Genomic DNA, 23648 nt, shown 5'->3' on the forward strand with positions numbered 1-23648 from the left:
TCTATGAAAAGATTTACCCAGAAGCTCTTTTTTTCAATGATTTGGAGTTACGTTATTGAACACAAATAGATTTCAGGTATTTCTTTATTTTACTATGTTGCTGGTAAGTTTTTCAGGATCTTTAAATGTTATACTTTTTAGGCATGTGGTTATTATGACAGGTAAGAATATTTTGTATGAATAGACATGGGTTAGAAAGTTTTTACGTCTAACATTTTTATTTTTATTATTTATTTATTTATTTGTTGAGACTGAGTCTTGGCTTTGTCACCCAGGCTAGAGTGCAGTGGTACAATCTCAGCTCACTGCAACCTCTGCCTCCTGGTTTTTTTGTGTTTTTTTGTGTGTTTTTTTTTTTTTTTTTTTTTTGAGACGGAGTCTCGCTCTGTCGCCCAGGCTGGAGTGCAGTGGCTGGATCTCAGCTCACTGCAAGCTCCGCTTCCCGGGTTTACGCCATTCTCCTGCCTCAGCCTCCCGAGTAGCTGGGACTACAGGCGCCCGCCACCTCGCCTGGCTAGTTTTTTGTATTTTTAGTAGAGACGGGGTTTCACCATGTTAGCCAGGATGGTCTCGATCTCCTGACCTTGTGATCCGCCCATCTCGGCCTCCCAAAGTGCTGGGATTACAGGCTTGAGCCACCGCGCCCGGCCACCTCCTGGTCTTAAGCCATCCTCCCACCTCAGCCTCCCGAGTAGCTGGGGCTACAGGTGCACATCACCAAACCCAGCTAATTTTTAAATGCGTGTTCTTGGTAGAGACAGGGTTTCGACCTGTTGTCCAGGCTTGGTCTCCAACTCCTGAGCTCAAGTGCTCCACACTCCTCGGCCTCCTAAAGTGCTAGGATTACAGGCATGAGCTGCCATACCCGGCCACTTCTATCTTTTTTTAAATATTTCTTATTATAGCCTATTTTCTTTAGATATATTCTAGTGCTTAGAGCAAATTACACAGACCACTATTAAGCTAGGCCCACAACTTGATTAAAAATAAAAATAGGCCAGGCGTGTGGCTCACGCCTGTAATCCCAGCACTTTGGGAGGCCAAGGCGGGTAGATCACTTGAAGTCAGGAGTTGAAGACCAGCCTGGCCAACATGGTGAAACTCCGTCTCTACTAAAAAATACAGCTGAGACCTGTAGTCCCAACTACTCAGGAGGCCGAGGCACGACAATTGCTTGAACCCAGGAGGCGGAGGTTGCAGTGAGTTGAGATCGCACCACTGCACTCCCAGCCTGGGTGACAGAGTGAAACTGTCCCCCCAAAATAAATAGGTAAATAAATAAAATAATCCCTCATGGGGATTTTACTTCATTCATTACTTTCAGAGTCTGTGTTAGGTACTAGGTTTGCTTCTAGATTTCCAACATTTGCCTCTCGTGGAATAGGGAAACTGCATAAACATTCTATATGTCCAGGCCTGTTTTTCCTTCCTGTTGTTACTTTTCCCAGGCGGAGATGCTGGTGCTCTATCATTTTTATTGACCCACCTATTTTATGCCAGGTGCCTGGTATACTCTAGTTGCAAGAATGTATGAACTGCTTTTCTCCAAGGAGCTCCCAGTCTAGTGAGAAATACTTTTTTTCAAATACTTAGAAATCTTGGAAGACATTTTCCTTGAAATCTCAGTTGAATAATTCATTTGCTTAGTAAATACTGTTTAGGAACTTGTTGAGCCCTGATGCCAGGGATGGAAAGATAAGTAAGGCCCTAGGTGTGGATCTTGAGGAAATCATCAGATTATAGAAGGATGTTTTCCAGAGTGAGGCGTAGGCATGGGTGAGGATGCGTCTATGGCCCTTGACATTGTTAATTATAACTAGCCCATCAAACATGTTATTTCACTGGTAGTATTGTTTAAGAGATGATGGATGTTAAGTATTTTAGGATAAATAAGTGAGTTGTCTTGAAGAAAAATATTTAATAGTAATTCAGGTAATATCTCGATATGAATATGTTATAAGGGTAATACTCAAATGATTGGCTTAGGGGAACCCTGATCCAGAGAGACAGTGTGCGAGGTGAAAACACAGGATTAACTGATTAGTTGTGAATGAGGGAAACACAAGGACTTCATTGTTGAAAGTGATTAATCAGATTTTTTTTTTTTTTTTTTTTTAAAGACAGTCTTGCTCTGTCACCCAGGCTGGAGTGCAGTGACACAATCTTGGCTCACTGCAACCTCCGCCTCCCACATTCAAGCTATTCTCCTGCCTCAGCCTCCTCAGTAGCTGGAATTACAGGCATTATAGGCAGGCGCCACCAGACCCGGCTAATTTTTGTATTTTTTTTAGTGGAGATTGGGTTTCACCGTGTTGGCCAGGCTGGTCTCGAACTCCTGGCCTCAGGTATCCACCTGCCTCAGCCTCCCAGGGTGGTAGTATTACAGATGTGAGCCACAGTGCTTGGCCGAAAGTAATTAATCAAATTCTAAGAAGGGTCTGTATTGGGGTAAATATTGATTTTCAAAATAGTATATTCACCTGAATGAACTATTTTGTTTGAATGTGCAAAAATACTTTTCTAGAGTATTCATTGCAGCATGGTAGTGAAATTGGAAATGACATGAATGTCCAACAGTAGGAAATTGTTTAAAATCTTATCAATCGATAAGGTAGAGATAGTATGAAGCCATTGCAAATGATGAAGCAGGTACATAATTTGCCATAAAAGGGCACTCAGAATACCTAGATACTGGGAAGGGATTAGGTGAAAATGGCAAGAATGGAAAGCCCCAAAGAATGTGCTAACGTGGGAATAGTAGTTATCACTTTAGCTCTGGGATTTCAACTTTTTTTTTTTTTTTTTTTGAGATGGAGTCTTGCTCTGTTGCCCAGGCTGAAGTGCAATGGAGAGATCTCCACTCACTGCAACCGCTGCCTCAGCCTCCTGACTCCTGAGTAGCTGGGATTACAGGCAGACACCACCATGCCCGGCTAATTTTTATATTTTTAGTAGACATGGGGTTTCGCCATGTTGGCCTGGCTGGTCTCGAACTCCTGACCTCAGGTGATCCACCCGCCTCAGCCTCCCAAAGTGCTGGGATTACAGGTGTGAACCACTGCAGCCGGCCAATTTCAACTAATTTTATTAATCTCTGTTGTGTTCTAGCTTCCTTTTTTTTTTTTTTTTTTTGAGACGGAGTTTCACTCTGTCACCCAGGCTGGAGCGCAGTGGAGCGATCTTGGCTCACTGCAAGCTTCGCTTCCTGGGTTCACGCCATTCTCCTGCCTCAGCCTCCTGAGTAGCTGGGACTACAGGCGCCTGCCACCGCGCCTGGCTAATTTTTTTTTTTTTTTTTTTTTTTGTATTTTTAGTAGAGATGGGGTTTCACTGTGTTAGCCAGGATGATCTCCATCCCCTGACCTCGTGATCCGCCCACCTTGGCCTCCCAAGTGCTGGGATTACAGGTGTGAGCCACTGTGCCCAGCGTGTTCTAGTTTTAAAGAGAGAAAAGCTAAACTTCGCATTCCATTGTGTAGAGAATAGTATAGCTTCTCTGATCTGCTTTGATCCCTTCTTACAGGTGTGGAGGCACAGTTGGTGCTATTTTCACTTGTCCACTAGAAGTCATTAAGACGCGGTTGCAGTCTTCGAGATTAGCTCTCCGGACAGTCTACTATCCTCAGGTTCATCTGGGGACCATTAGTGGAGCTGGAATGGTGAGACCAACATCTGTGACACCTGGACTCTTTCAGGTTCTGAAGTAAGTTCAGTCTCTATTCAGTCTTCTTTGCTCCTGCCACCTGCACACCCTGTACCACCACTGTCAACCCAGAATGTTCATCAGGCTTATCAAATGTGACGTTCTGTTTGCATAGCCTTGGTCCTAACTTAAGAATTAGGTTACTTTACCAATACCTTTGAGCTGTGACCTTGCTCCCCTGGCAGCGGGGGTCCCAGTGTACATGTGACCATCATCCAGGGTAGTTAGAGTAAACCTAGCAAAGCAAACCAAAAATCCACGTGTAAATTGTTGCATCACATTGTCGCTCTTGCTCAAAGCTCTTGAGGGAAATGAAGAGGTGGTAGAGTAAAATTTTAAATTGCACAACAGAAGAGTTGTGAATATTTTATTTTATTTATTTTGTTTATTTATTTATTTTTTTTGAGATAGAAGAATCTCGCTCTGTTTCCCAAGCTGGAATGCAATGGTGCGATCTCGGCTCACTGCAGGTGATCCGCCCACCTCGGCCTCCCAAAATGCTGGGATTACAGGTGTGAGCCACCGTGCCCAGCCACAAATATTTTTAAAAGAAACAAAAATTTTTTTTTTTAAGACGGAGTTTCGCTCTTGTTGCCCAGACTGGAGTACAATGTCGCCATCTCGGCTTACCACAACCTCCGCCTCCTGGGTTCAAGCGATTCTTCCACATCAGCCTCTCGAGTAACTGGGATTACAGACATGCGCCACCATGCCTGGCTAATTTTGTATTTTTTGTAGAGATGGGGTTTCTCCATGTTGGTCAGGCTGGTCTCAAACTTCCAACTTCAGGTGATCCGCCCACCTCAGCCTCCCAAAGTGCTGGGTTTACAGGCATGAGCCACCATGCCCAGCCGTGAATATTTTTAAAATAAACAAAAATTTTTTTTTCTTTTTTTTGAGATGGAGTTTCGCTCTTGTTGCCCAGACTGGAGTGCAATGGCACGATCTCGGCTTACCACAACCTCCGCCTCCTGGGTTCAAGCGATTCTCCCGCCTCAGCCTCCCGAGTAGCTGGCTGGGACTACAGGCACCCGCCACTAAGCCCGGCTATTTATTTTGTATTTTTAGTAGAGATAGGGTTTCACTGTGTTTGCCAGGATGGTCTGGATCTCCTGACCTCGTGATCTGCCTGCCTCAGCCTCCCAATTTTTTTGCTTTTTATTGGGAAATATTTTTAAATGTATAGGAAAGTTGTATTTAATAAAATGGGTTTTAAAGTTTGTTTTATACCTGAGCTACCTGCCCATTTTATTATTTTTACTGTTAAAAATAATTCATTTGCTTATAAAGTAGCTAAATATGCTTAAGTCAAATTTGGCGTATCAGTCTATGCTTAAGGTAAAATCAAATTCAGAAGAGAACTGATTATCTGATTTTTAGCTCAGGACCTTGTACTTTGAGATGCTCTATAAATAATAGTTGAGTTTAGCTGAGCATGATATTCAAATGTTTGAAACTGATTCTTGGGCAAGAGTATTCAAGAAAGACATTCATCAAGAAAGCTATCAGTGTAGAGATTTATTTGGGAAATGTTAGAAAAAGAAGTAATAAAATGGAGATGCTCTGTTTTAAAAACCACACATTTAACACTCTTTTTTTTTTCTGAGACGGAGTCTCGCTCTGTCACCCAGGCTGGAGTGCAGTGGCGCGATCTCCACTCACTCACTGCAAGCTCTGCCTCCTGGGTTCACACCATTCTCCTGCCTCAGCCTCCTGAGTAGCTGGGACTACAGGCGCCCGCCACCACGCCCAGCTAATTTTTTTGTATTTTTAGTAGAGATGGGGTTTTACCATGTTAGCCAGGATGGTCTTGATCTCCTGACCTTGTGATCTGCCTGCCTTGGCCTCCCAAAATGTTGGGATTACAGGCATGAGCCACCACAACCAGCCACATTTAGCACTTTTAGGCACAATTTAGATGAGGCAGGATGAGTTGGAAAGTGCTTAATTTATGTTTAGGTACGTTTTGTTTGTTTTTTTTGTTTTTTGAGACGGAGTCTCGCTCTGTCTCCCGGGCTGGAGTGCAGTGGCCGGATCTCAGCTCACTGCAAGCTCCGCCTCCCGGGTTCACGCCATTCTCCTGCCTCAGCCTCCCGAGTAGCTGGGACTACAGGCGCCGCCACCTCGCCCGGCTAGTTTTTTTTTTGTATTTTTTAGTAGAGACGGGGTTTCACCATGTTCGCCAGGATGGTCTCGATCTCCTGACCTCGTGATCCACCCGTCTCGGCCTCCCAAAGTGCTGGGATTACAGGCTTGAGCCACCGCGCCCGGCCAGGTACGTTTTGTTTGTAAAACCTAACTATGAATCACTCGGGCATTCATGCCAAATGTGTGCAAAGGTACATCTAAGCTTACTGAGCAAAACTGAATAGCAAGACTAGATGTCAAGGACAAGTGAGTGCATCAGAAGCCCAGCAAGGGAACAGGAGAGATTGGTGTCCAAAACTCCAGGAGAATTGGGGTTTTTGTTTGTTTGGTTTCTTTTTTGAGACAGATTGTCACTTTGTCACCCAAGCTGGACTGCAGTGGTATGATCTTGGCTCACTGACACCTCTGCCTCTTGGGTTCAAGCGATTCTCCTGCCTCAGCTTCCCGAGTAGCTGGGATCACAAGTGTGCACCACGATACCTGGCTAATTTTTGTATTTTTGGTAGAGACAGGGTTTTACCATGTTAGCCAGGCTGGCCTTGATCTCCTGACCTCAGGACATCTGCCTGCCTTGGCTTCCCAAAGTACTGGGATTACGGGCATGAGCCCCTGCGCCTGGGTGAGAATCAGGTTTTTAAATTAAATGCTAAGAAGAGGAGTGGAGACACTGAGTGAGCAGGAAGGTTGGGGGTGGGTACAGGAGGGACAGAAGCACAGAGATGTGGAGGGACACTTTGCTCTCAGGACAGATCTGAGTCCATGGCCCCCAACAAGACAGGACGGTGAGAACCCTCCTGCTTTGCCTTTTCACATGCTTAGGCAGTGCCAGTATCCTGGTGACACCTTTCTTCTAAGGAACATGCAGTGCTTTGGACATAAGGAAACTGAGACAGGTAATGTTACTTCAGTAACATTCAGAATGAACTTCCTCTTGCCAAATAACTCATGACTAGTGAATTTGGATTTACTGTAACTGGGGAACTGTTACCCAAAAGTGTGGGTGTCAACAGGGCCAAGCATGGAAGGTAAATGGGAATGTTTCTCCATTTTAGGTTTTACAGGATATGTGGGTTGAGTGTCACTTATCCGAAATGCTTGGGACCAGAAGCAATGTGGATTTCGGAGTTTGGAATATTTGCATTTCTTTCACCATCATGTTGTCACTCAAAAAGTTTCTGATTTTAGAACATTTTGGATTCTTACGGCTTTCTAATCTCCAGTAAATCCACCCCCCCGTAAGAGATACTCTGTGTGTGTGTGTGTGTGTGTGTGTGTCTGTGTATGTGTGTCTGTGTGTATCTGTTCCCTCCCGTCAATTAGGGAAATTGTTTAGTAAAATTTAAATCAAAGAAAAAAAAGCCACTCCGTGTTTTAATACAGGAACAACTTCCACACCACACAAAAGACAAACTATTTTCGTTACAGGCCCACCGGCTTCATTGGTTAACACAGCCACAGCTACACAATAATGAGCCATCACTTACATATGAATACTTTAATTTTTTTTTTTTTTTTTTTTTTTTTTTTTTTATGAGACAGAGTTTCACTCTTGTTGCCTAGGCTGGAGTGCAATGGCGCAATCTCGGCACAACCTCTGCCTCCCAGGTTCAAGCGATTCTCCTTCCTCAGCCTCCCAAGTAGCTGGGATTACAGGCATGTGCTACCACGCCTGGCTAATTTTGTATTTTTATTAGAGACAGGGTTTCTCCATGTTGGTCGGGCTGGTCTCAAACTCCCAACCTCAGGTGATCTGCCCGCCTTGTAGCTGGGATTACAGGCATGTGCTACCATACCCGGCTAATTTTGTATTTTTATTAGAGATGGGGTTTCTCCATGTTGGTCAGGCTGGGCTCGAACTCCTGACCTTAGCTGATCCGCCCGCCTCGGCCTCCCAAAGTGCTGGGATTACAGGCATGAACCACCGCACCCAGCATGAATACTTTTAAAATCAGTTTATTTTATTGATATCAAAATACAAACAATGGCGTTATTAAGTAAAATTTTAGTTATAATGTTTTGTTAGGAAGGTGTTTGTAAAGTGGCATTTTTCACCCAAGAGCTATTGTATTTAAGCTTTATTTCCTCAACTTTATTACATATTTTAAAAATTCGGGGCTGGGCACGTTGGCTCATGCCTGTATTTCTAGCACTTTGAGGGGCCAATGCAAACGGATTGGTTGAGCCAGGAGTTTTGAGACCAGCCTGGGCAATGTGGCGAAATCCCATCTCTACAAAAAATGCAAAAAATTAGCTGGGCATGTTGGCATGCACCTATAATCCCAGCTACTCAGGAGGCTGTGCTTAGGAGTTGAGTATAACTGAGCATGATACTCAGATCTCTGAAACTGATTCTTGGGCAAGAGTGTGTTCAAGAAAGACATTTATCAAGAAAACTACTTATCAGTGTAGAAATGTATTTGGGAGCCGGGCATGGTGGCTCACACCTGTAATCCCAGCACTTTGGGAGGCTGAGGCGGGCGGATCACGAGGTCAGGAGATCGAGACCATCCTGGCTAACACAGTGAAACCCCGTCTGTACTAAAAATACAAAAAATTAGCCGGGCGTGGTGGCAGGCGCCTGTAGTCCCAGCTACTTGGAGGCTGAGGCAGGAGAATGGCGTAAACCTGGGAGGCGGAGCTTGCAGTGAGCCGAGATGGTGCCACTGCACTCCAGCCTGGGCGACAGAGCAAGACTCTGTCTCAAAAAAAGAAAAAAAAAGAAATGTATTTGGGAAATGTTAGAAAAAGACGTAATAAAATGCAGGTGCTCTGTTGCAAAAACCACACATTTAGCACTTTTAGGCACAATTTACATAAGACAGGATGTCCTTGAGCCCAGGAGACCAAGGCTGCAGTGAGCTGTGATTGTGCCACTGTACTCCAGCCTGGGCAATAGAATAAGACTGTGTGTCAAAAAAAAAAAAAAAAGAAAGATTCTCTCACACAAGTATTTAATAACTTTCAAGTAAAGGACTACTTTAGAAAAATTGTGGGTACATAGTAGGTGCATACATTTATGAAGAAAACTCCTTTTAGGTAGTAGTATTTCATTGATTTTTCACAACCTTAACAGATTAGTACTCAGGTGTGATATTACCTCTATTTTAGAGAAGAGAATATGCAGGTTAAGAGTTAAGTGACATGCCCAAAGTCATGTTCAAAGTATATCCATCTTGTTTCTAAGAAAGACTTGAAGCCGCTAAAGTAAAGTAAGAAACGAACAAGCCCCAGACACAAGGCTGAGCCTCTGCTGCTTCTCTGCGAAGGCAGCAGCAGTTCCCAGCTCAGAGACTCCTAGGACTACACCCTCCTGCCTCCGTGGCTATTGCTTCTGTTTCCTTTGCTGTCTTGCAGCCTTACAACCTCTGGCTGTTGGAAGGTCCAGGGCCTAGACCCTGGCCTTCTCTAGCTACTGCCACTCCCTCTGTGGGCGCACTTAGTTTCATGGCTGTAAATACCATCTGTAAACTGGCAGCGTTTCTGCTCTGAGCCTCACACGCTCCATCCGGCTGCCTGTTTGACAGCTTGGATGTTTATTAGCCATCCAAGAGTAACATGAGCAAAACAGAACTCCATAAAACCTGCTGTTCCCAGAGTCTTCGCTGTCTCTGTTAGAGGCAGCTTCATCTTTCCAGCTACACAGATCTCAAGCCTCATAGTCATCCTTGGATCTTATTTCTCAACCTTGCAGCAAAATCCTATCAAGTCTATCTTTAAAATAAATACAGAATCTGACCCCTTTTCACTACTTCCTCCACCACTGTCCTGATGGAAGCCACTGTATCTCACCTATATTGGTGCATTCGCTTCCTGACTGCTCTGTTTTGAAAGCTTGCTGTCCTCTACCCTCAGTCTGTTCTCAGCAGAGCACCCAAAGAACCCTCTGCTCAGATCCTCTGTTCAGAGTTGCTGTCTCCCTCTGGGTAAGAGCTACAGCTATCCCTGCGGCCTACTAGGCTCTACACGATTGTCACCCTTCCCATTACTTGACTTTTTATTTCCTATTTTCCCCTTTGCCCCTCCAGCCTCCTTTTTGTTCCTTTAAAAGGCCAGGAACATTTCCCACCACAGGGTGTTTGCAGTAGACATTGTCTGCATGGCTGACTTCCACTGTTATCGCCTTGCAGGAAGACCCTAAAGTGAACATGCTATTTAAAATCAAACTCTCCCCAACACCCCAGCCTACCTTCCTGCTGTATTTTTATCTGTCACACTTACATCCATCAACATACAGTGTAGTTTACTTATTTATATTCTTTTCTCCTTCTTCACCACCCCCTCCAATGGGACTTCTTTGGAGGTAGTGACTTTGGTTTGTTTTGATTACTGAAATCATCCCCAGGCATCGAGAATGTTGCCTGGCACATAGCAAGCATTCCATACAAATTGAACGCATGAGTTTTGGTATGTCAGGAAGATACTGCATATAAAGGGCTTAACACCCTCCCTCCATGTAAATAATAAAAGCTTCTGTCATTATAATAGCTACTGTCTGCTTTTAAACACAAGGTTGTTTTTGTTTTTTTTAACCTTAAAGTCTTTTATCTCTTAATAGAGGCCAAAAAAGGGGAATATCATATTGCGTAATTCTCATATGAAGAAAGCGTACTTACTCTTCAGGGGAAATGTGTATCTTTTCCTGTTAATAAGTTCTAAAAGCAGAGTCTGTAACTTAGGACTTACATAAAAACAATATACCAATGTAGGAAGCTTTAGAGTGGCTTAAGAGAGGGTGGCTCCTTTACAGGCTGCTACCATGTGGGTTGAAGCCACCATGCTCTCTCACCTGGGTTATTGTACAGCTTTCTGGTTCTTCATTAACCATCCCTAAGCTAACAGCACGGTGGTTTACAGAGAGGGTCTTTATCTAGTAAGTGATCAAACAAGAACAAGGGTACAGGCTTTGGTCTTATCTACAAAGCCCATGTTAGTTTCCTGTTGACATTTTTGGAAGACTGTGTGTTTATCAAAAACCCATACAAGGCTGGGCGCAGTGGCTCATTCTTGTAATCCCAGCAGTTTGGAAGGCCAAGGCAGGTGGATCACCTGAGGTCAGGAGTTAGAGACCAACCTGGCCAACATGGTGAAACCTCATCTCTACTAAAAACACAAAAATACATGGCAGCACATGCCTGTAATCCCAGCTACTCGGGACGCTGAGGCAGGAGAATCACTTGAACCTGGGAGGTGGAGGTTGCAGTGAGCCAAGATTACGCCACTGCACCCCAGCCTGGGCAACAGAGCGAGACTCCATCTCAAAAAAAAAAAAAGAAAAGAAAAAAAACCCATGCAAATAACATGGTCATTCGTTTAAAAGTTGTCTGCTTATGGCCGAGCGCAGTGGCTTATGCCTGTAATCCCAGCACTTTGGGAGGCTGAGGCGGGTGGATCACGAGGTCAGGAGATGGAGACTATCCTGGCTAACACGGTGAAACCCCGTCTCTACTAAAAACACAAAAAATTAGCCAGGCATGGTGGCGGGCGCCTGTAATCCCAGCTACTTGGGAGGCTGAGGCAGGAGAATGGCATGAACCCAGGAGGCGGAGCTTGCAGTGAGCCGATATCGCACCACTGCACTCCAGCCTGGGTGACAGAGCAAGACTCCGTCTCAAAAAAAAAAAAAAAAGTTGTCTGCTTATTAATGGTCTTACTCATTTGGGGAATACTACTTTAAAAGACTTGTCAGAGAACGGAATTTATTTATAGGAAGTTTATTTTTCAAAATTCAAAGAAAAAATGTTCTCTATTCTGTTAAAGAAAAAATATTCTCTATTGAAGAACCTATCTTTTTTTTTTAATAGTTACTTAAAAAGCAAAAAGGCAATATGTTAACAGATTCAGGCATCTGCTATTAAATTTGCCAGAGTAATAAATAGTATATGTATTTCAGGTATCTGCTTTTTAAAAAAATAAAAATCTTCTGGCTTAATATTTTCCAGCAGAGTTCTTACTGTTTAAACTGCTGAGATACATTCTTTTTGTTTTTTCTTTCTTTTCTTTTTTTTTTTTTGAGACGGAATCTTGCTCTGTCGCCCAGGCTGGAGTGCAGTGGCCCGATCTCAGCTCACTCACTGCAAGGTCCACCTGCCGGGTTCAAGCGATTCTCCTGCCTCAGCCTCCCGAGTAGCTGGGACTACAGGCGCCCCCCCCCACGACACCCGGCTAATTTGCTTTTGTATTTTTAGTAGAGACGGGGTTTCATCATATTAGCCAGGATGGCCTCAATCTCCTGGCCTCGTGATCCGCCCGCCTCGGCCTCCCAAAGTGCTGGGGTTACAGGCGTGAGCGCCGTGCTTGGCCCTCTTTGTTTTTTCAAGTGCCTTTGTCATCTGAAAAGTAATGTGTTAGTGATCTCCTATCTATCTTTTAGGAACTGCAGTGTTCAGATGAGACATTTCTCTTGGATTAGTCTGTGGTATTCATATTATGATATAAAACTAGAGAAGAGAATAAAATGCTCCAAACAAGACCCTGATTTTTTTTTGTTTTTGTTTTGTTTTCATCTTTTTCCTAAATGAAAGTTTGTGACTGTGGGAAAATGAGTCTGGATCCTTCTGGGCTTGGTTTTGCAGCTGAAATGTACCATTTATAGTAGGATCTTAATTGTTCCAGAAAAGTTTTGTAAACATCCAGCTAGGTTAGAAGTTTGGATTATGTAACAGATTTGGCTTTTTGCCAACTGTTAATATGTGTAACTATGGAGACCGCCTTTCTTAAGTTCTTAACAGGCCTGAGTCACTTCGGGACACAAGTTCCCTACTGCATTATGGATGAGCCGCTTCAAGCTTCCTGGAGCCAGAGATTCCCTTAATTGTGTTTAAATGACTCCTGAAGCTAAACAGGGTACATTAATCTGGACCACAGAGAGGATCTAAACTGAACACAATTTCTCGATACTCTTAGCATTTGAAAATCTTGATTATGTGCTATATTATAAAGTATAGGCCGCTTCAACATGTTACTTGAGAGAGGTTTTAGTTCAGAGAGCTCAGTCTTTTAAAAGAGCAATACTGCTTGAACCTAGGAGGCGGAGGCTGCAGTGAGCCGAGGTCGTGCCAATGCACTCGTCTGGCAACAGAGTGAGACTCCGTCTCGGGAAGAAAAAAAAAAAAAAAAAGCAATACTCGTGATGGCTCATGCCTGTAATCCTAGCACTTTGAGAGGCCGAGGTGGGCGGATCACCTGAGGTCAGGAGTTCAAGACCAGCCTGGCCAACATGGTAAAACCCCATCTCTACTCAAAATACAAAAATTAGCCAGGTGTGCTGGCACACGCCTGTAATCCCAGCTATCCGGGAGGCTGAAGCAGGAGAATCGCTTGAGCCTGGGAGGCGGAGGCTGCAGTGAGCCGAGATGGAGCCACTGCACTCCAGCCTGGCCGACAGAGCAAGAACTCAGCCATCTCAAAAAAAAAAAATTAGTAGGGCGTGGTGGCTGGCACCTATAATCCCATCTACTCAGGAGGCTGAGGTAGGAGAATTGCTTGAACTCAGGAGGCAGAGGTTGTATGGGATCACTTACAAGGGCCTGGTCTTACACTTGTCAGTAAAGAAAATGATTTGATTAGAAAATAAGACTACTGTCTCTCCATAATATTTTTATGTAATTTAATTATATAAATGGGCCAGGTGCAGTGGCTCACTCTTGTAATCCCAGCACTTTGGGAGGCCAAGGCGGGCATATCACCTGAAGTAGGGAGTTTGAGACCAACCTGACCAACATGGAGAAACCCCATCTCGGCCGGGCGTGGTGGCTCAAGCCTGTAATCCCAGCACTTTGGGAGGCCGAGACGGGCGGATCACGAGGTCAGGAGATCGAAACCATCCTGGCTAACACGGTGAAACCCCGTCTCTACTAAAAAAAAAAATATGAAAAACTAGCCGGGCAAGGTGGCGGGTGCCTGTAGTCCCAGCTACTCGGGAGGCTGAGGCAGGAGAATGGCGGGAACCCGGGAGGCGGAGCTTGCAGTGAGCCGAGATCACGCCACTGCACTCCAGCCTGGGCGACAGAGCAAGATTCTGTCTCAAAAAAAAAAAAAAAAAAAAAAAAAAAGAGAAACCCCATCTCTACTACAAATACAAAATTAGCTGGGCGTAGTGGCGGGTGCCTGTAATCCCAGCTATTTGGAGGCTGAGGCAGGAGAATCACTTGAACCCGGGAGGCAGAGGTTGTGGTGTGCCAAGATCACGCTATTGGACTCCAGCCTGGGCAACAAGAGCAAAAACTCTGTTTAAAAAATATATATATATACACACACACATATATATGTACGTATATATGTGTATATATATGCATATACATACGTATATATATATACACACATACACATGGGAATAAGGTCTGGCTTACTACTTTTTAAAATAATAGCTTTTTTTTTTTTTTTTGAGGAGTCTCTCTGTCCCCCAGGCTGGAGTGCAGTGACATGATCTCGGCTCATTCCAGCTTCTGCCTCCCAGGTTCAAGCAATTCTCCTGTCTCAGCCTCCTGAGTAGCTGGGACTACAGGTGCATGCCACCACGCCTGACTGATTTTTATATTTTTAGTAGAGACAGGGTTTCGCCATGTTAGCCAGACAGGTCTCAAACCCCTGACCTTAAGTGATCTGCCCACCTTGGCCTCCGAAAGTGCTGGGATTACAGGTGTGAGCTACCACGCCCAGCCAATAATAGCTTCATAGAGATAATTGTTTTAGTAGATTCTTTAGTTTTTTTTGTTGTTGTTTGTTTGTTTGTTTGTTTTGAGACAGAGTCTCGCTCTGTCACCCAGGCTGGAGTGCAGTGGCACAATCTCAGCTCACTGCAAGGTCCACCTCCCGGGTTCACATCATTCTCCTGCCTCAGCCTCCCGTGTAGCTGGGACTACAGGCACCCGCCACCACACCTGGCTAATTTTTTTTTTTTTTTTTTGTATTTTTAGTAGAGACAGGGTTTCACCGTGTTAGCCAGGATGGTCTCGATCTCCTGACCTCGTGATCCGCCCACCTCGGCCTCCCAGAGTGCTGGGATTACAGGTGTGAGCCACCACGCCCTGCCAATTCTTTAGTATTTCAACAAAAGGTCATGTTGTCTGTGAATAGACATAGTTTTACTTTTTTCTTTCCACTCTTTTTCATCTAATTGCTAGCCTACTTTTTAGGAAAGCTCTTTTTGAAGGTACAGATATTCTTTATTTTAAACATCCAAAAATTAGGAGAAGAAAAGCTAAGATTCAAAATTTTATTTATACATTCAGAGAATCTAGAACATGAAAAGTTGCATAGTAATCTGAGGAAGGAGAGCTGGAAATAGATGAAACCTTAACATTATCCAGTATGCCATGGACCAGAATGTCAGCTGTACCTCTTTTGCACCAAAAACCAGCTTAATTTGGGAAACTTTCCCTGTGGAGAAAGTGGAAGTCGTAGAAGTAGAACTGACAGGATTTACTTTACTATTAGCTTTACAGGAACATCTTTTCCGTAAAGTGAAAGATCTTTTCATCATACTTTCTGTGTGTTATAATGAAGGTAAAACATTCTATGAACTTTTTTTTTCCTTTCTGAGACAGAGTCCTGCTCTGTTGCCCAGGCTGGAGTAAGGTGGCATGATCTCGGCTCACTGCAGCCTTGCCTGCCGTGATCAAGTGATTTCTGGCTAATTTTTGTATTGTAGAGACGGGGTTTCACCTTGTTGGCCAGGCTGGTCTCGAACTCCTGATCTCAAGCGATCCACCCGCTTCAGCCTCCCAATGTGCTGGGATTACAGATGTGAGCCACTGCTCCCAGCCATTCTATTAACTTTTGACTAGCATATGATTATTTGTGAGCTATATCAACCTTGAGTGCTATCAAATGGACGGTACTAGTAGTAAAGAAAAATCCTCAGTAAGAAAAGGAGATTAAATTAGAGAAGACCCTAATATAACAATGTAAATTCTATTGGATACCATGGAAATTGAACCATTGAAAAGAGTAAATTTAACCAACTTGAATACCTGTGCTGCAGCAGAAAAATGCCTCTAAGAGTGTTCCATACAATCCTTTTAGGATTTTCTGAGTCGCTTTTAATCGGAAACAATATTTAACTTTTTTTTTGTGAAAAGCACATTGGCGAAGTTATAGAGAAATCGGAACTCCTTTTACGTTGCAGGCGGGAATGTAAGGTGGTATAACCACTATAGAAGACAGCCTAGCGGTTTCTCAAAAAATTAGGCATAGAATTACCATGTGATCCAGCAATTCCACTTGGATTCCACAAAAGAATCCAAAGCAAGGACTCAAACAGATATTTGTACACCCATGTTTATAGCAGCACTATTTATAACAGCCAAACATGGAAGCAACCCCAAGTGTCCATCGATGGATGAATGGATAATAAAATGTGGTGTATACAGCAGTGGAATCATATTCAGCTTTTAAAAAAAGGGAAATTCTGGGTGGGCACAGTAGTTGTAATCCCAGCATTTAGTAAGGCCAAGGTGGGTGGATCACTTGAGGCCAGAAGTTCAAGACCAGCCTGGCCAATGTGGTGACACCCTGTCTCTATTTAAAAAAATATATATATATATGTATATATATGTGTATATATATGTATATACATATACACACACACACACAAATTAGCTGGGCGTGGTGGCACTCACCTGTAATCCCAGCTACTGGGGAGGCTGAGGCACAAAAATTGCTTGAACTTAAGAGGTGGAGGTTGCAGTAAGCCGAGATCACCCCATTGCACTCCAGCCTGGATGATGGAGTGAGACCCTATCTCAAATAAGTAATAAAATAAAAAGAAGGAAATTGTGACACATGCTACAACATGGATGAACCTCAAAGACCAGGTGAAATAAACCAGTCACAAAAAAAGATGTGATGCCACTGATAAGAGATACCTAGAGTTGTCAGATTTATAGAGACAGTAGAATGGTGGCTGCCAGGGCCTGACAGGAGGGAGGGCTAGGGAGCTGGTGCTTAATGAGTGCAGAGGTTCCGTCTGAAAAGATGAAAAGGTTCTGGAGGTAGATGGTGGTATGGTGATGGTTGCACAACAGTGTGGACGTACTTAATGCCACTCAACTGTACACTTAAAAATGGTTACAATGTGGCTCACGCCTGTAATCCCAGCACTTTGGGAGGCCAAGGCGGGTGGATCACGAGGTCAGGAGATGGAGACCATCCTGGCTATAACACAGTGAAACCCTGTCTCTACTGAAAATACAAAAAATTAGCTGTGCATGGTGGTAGATGCCTGTAGTCCTAGCTACTTGGGAAGCTGAGGCAAGAGAATGGCATGAACCCGCGAGGCGGAGCTGGCAGTGAGCCAAGATTGCGCCACTGCACTGCAGCCTGGGCAACAGAGCGAGACTCTGTCTCAAAAAAAAAAAAGTTACAATGATAGATTTTTCTATTATGTGTATGTCACCACAAAAAAAAAAAGTTTAAAAGAAAAAGCAATTGGCTGGGCCCAGTGGCTCACGCCTGTAATCCCAGCACTTTGGGAGGCCAAGGCTGGTGTATCACCAGGTCAGGAGATTGAGACCATCCTGGCTAACGCTGTGAAACCCCATCTTTACTAAAAATACAAAAAATTAGCCGGCCGTGGTAGCGGGCGCCTGTAGTCCCAACTGCTCAGGAGGCTGAGGCAGGAGAATGGCATGAACCTGGGAGGCGGAGCTTGCAGTGAGCCGAGATTGTGCCACTGCATTCCAGCCTGGGTGACAGAGTGAGACTCCATCTCAAAAAAAAAAAAAGCCATCATGGTATAATCTTTGGACTTGAGATACTTACTAGACTTTGGTTTTAAATAACCATCATCCTGTCCATGAAAATTATTAGAGTTTTCTATTCCTTAAATTCCACCTTCCCCCCTCCCACCAACATTTTTTTTTCGTTTTTAATTTTTGAGACAAGGTGTCTCTCTGTCGCTAAAGCTGGAGTGCAGTGGCGTGATGATGGCTCACTGCAGCCTTGACCTCCCAGGCTAAGCTATCTTCTCACCTCAGCCTCCTGAGTAGCTGGGAGCACAGGCACACACCACCACATCTGGCTATTTTTTTTTCATTTTTTGTAGAGATGGGGTTTATACTGTGTTGCTCAGGCTGATTGGGAACTCCTGTTCAAGTGCCTGGACCTCCCAAAGTCCTGGGATTACAGGTATAAGCACTGAGCTGGCCCTATTCCTTATATCCCTGTGTAAGTTTCTACTATATTAGGTAAAGATCTAGAAGATAGGATTGTTAGAAGCAGTAAATCCAAAAGAAATCTTTGAACCTATTTCTCAGTTAATCTTATTATGATGAGGAAATTGCTCCCTGTGTGGAACCCTCTGCCAGATATTCATCCTACTTTCACAGGATTTCATTGTCTAGTACAGACAATGCACAGCTTCCTCCTGTGTTAGGCCGGTCGTGGTGGCTCATGCCTGTAATCCCAGCACTTTGTGAGGCCGAGGCGGGCAGATCGCCTGAGGTGAGGAGTTCAAGACCAGCCTGACCAGCTTGGAGAAACCCCATCTCTACTAAAAATACAAAGTTACCTGGGCCTGGTGGCGCATGCCTTTAATCCCAGTTACTCGGGAGGCTGAGGCGGGAGAATCGCTTCAGCCTGGGGAGCGGAGGTTGCAGTGAGCCGAGATCAAGCCATTGCACTCCAGCCTGGGCAACAAGAGTGAAACTCAGTCTAAATAATAAATAAATAAATAAATAAAAATACAAAACTGGGTGTGGTGGTGAGCGCCTGTAATCCTAGCTACTTGGGAGGCTGAGGCAGGAGAATTGCTTGAACCCGGGAGGCAGAGGTTCCAGTGAGCTGAGATCATACCACTGCACTCCAGCCTGTGCAACAGAGGAAGATTCTGTTTCCAAAAAAAAAAAGAAAGGCAGAAAAATAAAATATGTCTAACTGATGCTTTTTGAAGCATGTTTTTTTCACTGTGTTAATGATAGCAGTATTCTACAGACATTACAATACATTCTGGCCGGGCGCGGTGGCTCAAGCCTGTAATCCCAGCACTTTGGGAGGCCGAGACGGGCGGATCACAAGGTCAGGAGATCGAGACCATCCTGGCTAACCCGGTGAAACCCCGTCTCTACTAAAAAATATAAAAAAAACTAGCCGGGCGAGGTGGCGGGCGCCTGTAGTTCCCAGCTACTCGGGAGGCTGAGGCAGGAGAATGGCCTAACCCGGGAGGCGGAGCTTGCAGTGAGCTGAGATCCGGCCACTGCACTCCAGCCTGGGCGGCAGAGCGAGACTCTGTCTCAAAAAAAAAAAAAAAAAAAAAAAAAAAAAAAAAAAAAAAAAACAATACATTCTGTATTGTAACCAAATCAGATGAGAGTCGAGCTTGAGATCTCTCAAACATTTTATTGTCTCAAGGAACTAATGAGAAGGTTGACTCCTTATCATTTTTAATAGACCTTGCCTGAGGGGTTTTAAAGGTTTGTCTTTTCTTATTATTCAGGTCGATCTTGGAGAAAGAGGGACCAAAGTCACTTTTTAGAGGCTTGGGTCCAAATTTGGTTGGAGTTGCACCATCAAGGTAAGCATTAAACTTTCCAGCTAGCCCGTGCTAAGCAGTGTGGAATTCTGGGTCCTTTCTTACCAAAGGGTGATGCTGCTGAATGACCAGTGTCTTTTTTCTGTGTTGGATTTGCCTAAATGTAGCAGACATAGCAAATAGTTATTGAGAATTGTAGGTGTGTCTTCAGTGTGTGAAAGAGATTCTACTTACCGTATTCTTCATATTCTTAAGTGTGAAAATTAATCTGCTATCATTACTGTAATGTACTCTAAGTGTTTGCTCCTCTAAGTATGGCATGCGGCCAGCAGCATTAGTACTGTCTGAGAGCTTGTTATAAATACACAATCCCAGGGCACATCCCAGACCTACGTCAGAATCTGCATTTTAACAGAACCCCCGGGTGACTCCAACGCACTTAGAAACACTGATCCAGAGGTCCTGTAAAGGCTTTTAACTTCACTTTCTATCAAATGACATCCTCGTATTTTTGCAGGGCTTCTCCTGAAAGCCTGTTTGAAATATACAGAACTGTACTGTCACAGTATATAACGATAGTCACTGGCCACAAGGAGCTGTTTAAATGTAAATTAATCAGAATTAAAGGTTCAGTTGCTCAGCTCCCTGGCCATATTTCAAGCATTCAATCTCCACATGCAGCTCATGGCTACTGTATTGAAGAGCAGAGATACACGGCATCCCATCTTGGCAGAAAGTTCTCTTGGATAGATAGGATAGAGAGGATAACAATGTATGATTGATTGTGAAAGTAACAGAGACAGAGAGAGAATAGCATATCTGGAAAGCAGATTAAAAACTGCCTCCAGGCTGGGCATGGTGGCTCACTCGTGTAATCCCTACACTTTGGGAGGCCGAGGCAGGTGGATCACCAGAGGTCAAGAGTTGGAGACCAGCCTGGCCAACTTGGGAAAACCCTGTCTCTATTAAAAATACAAAAATTAGCCAGGCATGGTGGCGGGCACCCGTAATCCCAGCTACTCTGGGGGCAGAGGTTGCAGTGAGCCAAGATCATGCCACTTCACTCCAGCCTGGGTGAAAGAGCAAAACTCATCTCAAAAAGAAAAAACAAAACAAAAAAACTTCTTCCAGAAAGGACCTCCTGAGAAGGGAACTGGGTGGCAGGGGCAGGACACTTAACTTGTCATACTCCAAGAGACTTGAAAGAAAATGAAGTCTTTCAACAAAAATGAGAATGTTGTCTTATATAGGGTGAAGACCAAAAGCTTATAGAATTCCTCCAGATCAGTGCTCCAATTTAAACATAAATTGGCTGGGTGCAGTAGCTCACACCTGTAATCTCTGCACTTTGGGAGGCCGAGGCAGGCGGATTACTTGAGGTCAGGAGTTTGAGACCAGCCTGGCCAACGTGGTGAAACCACATCTCTACAAAAATACAAAAATTAGCTGAGCGTGGTGGCATGTACCTGTAATCCCAGCTGCTTGGGAAGTTGAGGCAGGAGAATGGCTTGAACCCAGGAGATGGAGGTTGCAGTGAGGTCAGGTCACGCCACTGCACTCCAGCCTGGGTGACAGAGCAAGAACGCCATCTCAAAACAAACAAACCAAAAACATCACCTGGGGATGTTGTAAAAAGGCAGACTTTTTTACTGCTTTTGTTCCTTTAGAATTTTGTAGCAAGTATGTATGATGTATTTAAAAACAGAAAGTACTAGTCTGTGAGATGATCTGGGGTGTGCATTATTCATAGATGGGAAACTACTGCCCATCTGTAGTAAACAAAGTGAGAAGAGCCCTTGCTGCTCACAGGCAGTGCTCCTACAGTGTAACCCTGGTAACCTGATGCAGATTCCTGGCTGCCTCACCCATTTAGAACAATTGGGGTTTAGGGGAAAAGGAAGACTTTTATAACACAATAATGATAAGTAGTTAAGATCCTGAACTGAAAAATATATTCTATGATTAAGATTCATTGGCCAGCAGAAGACAGAAACATTTTCCCTGCATTGCTGGTGAAAGAGCAGGAAAAGTGCCAAGTAGCTCCTATTTCCCAGCCCCAAAAGCGGGAAGATAGCAGGGGGAAAAGTGAAGAGAAAACAAAGGTGATGGGACTACTCTGTGGTAGTCAAGGCAGGGGGTGGTGGAAGGACTCTATGAAAACACAGGTATGATATGATGGCTGCTCCTGTGTGATCCTGAGTCATGCAAAAACAGTTCAAATTATGTTCGACATTCTCATTTTGGCACAAGGTGAAAAAGTGTGGTCTATTCTAGAAACATAAACAAAAATTTAAAACTTCCAATGTGTTGATGCTTAAAGGATTAGCATTTATCCAGAACGAAGAATGTAAAAGGACTTTATAGATGTCTTCCCCAAATCTCACTTTCCTCAATTATTTTTGAACACCTCTGTCATCGCTAAATCATTTCTGGAGGGACACACAAGAGCTTCCTGAACGTGCCTGTGGCAGGTTTTGGTTTTAGCACAGGCGAGGACAAGATTTTTGGGTGCGTGGCAGTGTCTTTCCCATTTTATTTTCTGAAAATTTCTCAGGTATTCTGGAGGGACATATAAAGTTGCACTATGATGATTTCTTTATAATGTTCTCTTTGTTCTAACAGGGCTGTATACTTTGCATGTTACTCCAAAGCCAAAGAGCAATTTAATGGCATTTTCGTGCCTAACAGCAATATTGTGCATATTTTCTCAGCTGGCTCTGCAGGTATGTCACCCTAGTGAGCGAAGAGAGGGTTTCTCTTGCTTTTCTAAAGCATGCATTCTGCCAAACAGTTTTTCCAGGAATTAGAAATTAGCTCCTTTCTTCCTTTGCACCTAAAATTGTTTTTCTAAAGCTTTATATTACAACTGATAGGAGAGTGACAGCGGTTTGTAGCTTGATTTTATTTTCCTTGCCCACTAAAGCTCTTTATTTGCCCTCAAAATTTACATGTTCTATGCATGCTATTGGTATTTTGTTCTTCTAAAGGAATATTCATAGGTTTTTCATGTCTTCCTGTTTGCCCATCAAATTATATATATATATAGATTTATTTATTTTAATTTTTTTTTTGAGACAGTCTCACTTTGTCACCCAGGCTGGACTGGAGGGCAGTGGTGCAATCTCGGCTCACTGCACCCTCCTTCTCCCAAGTTAAAGTGATTCTTGTGCCTTAGCCTCCTGAGTAGCTGAGATTACAAGTATTTGCCACCACGCCTGGCTAATTTTTTTTTTTTTTTTTTTTTTTTTTGTTGAGACGGAGTCTCGCTCTGTCGCCTGGGCTGGAGTGCAGTGGCCGGATCTCAGCTCACTGCAAGCTCTGCCTCCCGGGTTTACGCCATTCTCCTGCCTCAGCCTCCCGTGTAGCTGGGACTACAGGCGCCCGCCACCTCGCCCGGCTAATTTTTTGTATTTTTAGTAGAGACGGGGTTTCACCGTGTTAGCCAGGATGGTCTTGATCTCCTGACCTCGTGATCCGCCCGTCTCGGCCTCCCAAAGTGCTAGGATTACAGGCTTGAGCCACCGCGCCCGGCCGGTCCCTGGCTAATTTTTGCATTTTTAGTAGAGACGGGGTTTCACCATGTTGCCCAGGCTGATCTCAAACTCCTGACCTCAAGTGATCCACCTCCTTGGCCTCCCAGAGTGCTGGGATTATAGGCATGAGCCACTGTGCCTGGCCCCGCCCCATCAGATGATTTTCTAAAATTAGAGTTTCTTTCTTCAGATTCCCCACGGGGTCCTACACACCCTGTGTACAATTGGCACTCCTGTCCCCAACTATGGGTTATGCAGTGAGGGTGTCGGGCTTGCAGTGGAGTTTTTCAGGAGGGTCAGTGGAGTTTTTCAGGAGGGTCACAGCTCACAGGGCATCTGTTCTCTTTTGAGGGAACCATTCCACTTCCTAATGAAAAGCCATAGCAGGACTTCTTCCCCAGGATGTACTTGTAAAACATGAACGCGTAGCTATCTGAGAGAAGGGAAGGCTCTTTTTTTTTTTTTTTTTTTTGAGACAGAGTCTCACTCTGTCGCCCAGGCTGGAGTGCAACAGCAAGATCTCGGCTCACTGCAACCTCCTCCTCCCGGGCTCAAGGGATTCTCCTGTCTCAGCCTCCCAAGTAGCTGGGACTACAGGCACGGGCCACCACACCCAGCTAATTTTTTGCATTTTTAGTAGAGGCGAGGTTTCACCGTGTTAGCCAAGATGGTCTCGATCCGCCTGCCGTGGCCTCCCAAAGTGTTGGGATTACAGGCGTGAGCCACCGCGCCTGGCCAAGAAGGCTATGTCTAGAAGGCTGTATAGAGTTCTATGTCCATTTAAACAGAAGGGGTT

General features: G+C 44.3%; 1 protein-coding gene across 2 annotated transcripts in view; it reads left to right on the forward strand.

Moving 5' to 3' along the window:
* SLC25A33 (solute carrier family 25 member 33) overlaps positions 1-23648 on the forward strand; it is a 45109-nt gene that overhangs the window by 12214 nt on the left and 9247 nt on the right. For both annotated transcript variants that reach the window (XM_050788845.1, XM_050788847.1), the window contains exons 2-4: positions 3524-3703; positions 19284-19361; positions 21942-22042. In XM_050788845.1, coding sequence (XP_050644802.1) covers positions 3524-3703; positions 19284-19361; positions 21942-22042 — 359 coding nt within the window. The remainder of the gene's footprint in view (positions 1-3523; positions 3704-19283; positions 19362-21941; positions 22043-23648) is intronic.

This window comes from Macaca thibetana, chromosome 1 (genome assembly GCF_024542745.1).
Source record: "Macaca thibetana thibetana isolate TM-01 chromosome 1, ASM2454274v1, whole genome shotgun sequence".
In the NCBI taxonomy this organism is placed as follows: Eukaryota; Metazoa; Chordata; class Mammalia; order Primates; family Cercopithecidae; genus Macaca; species Macaca thibetana.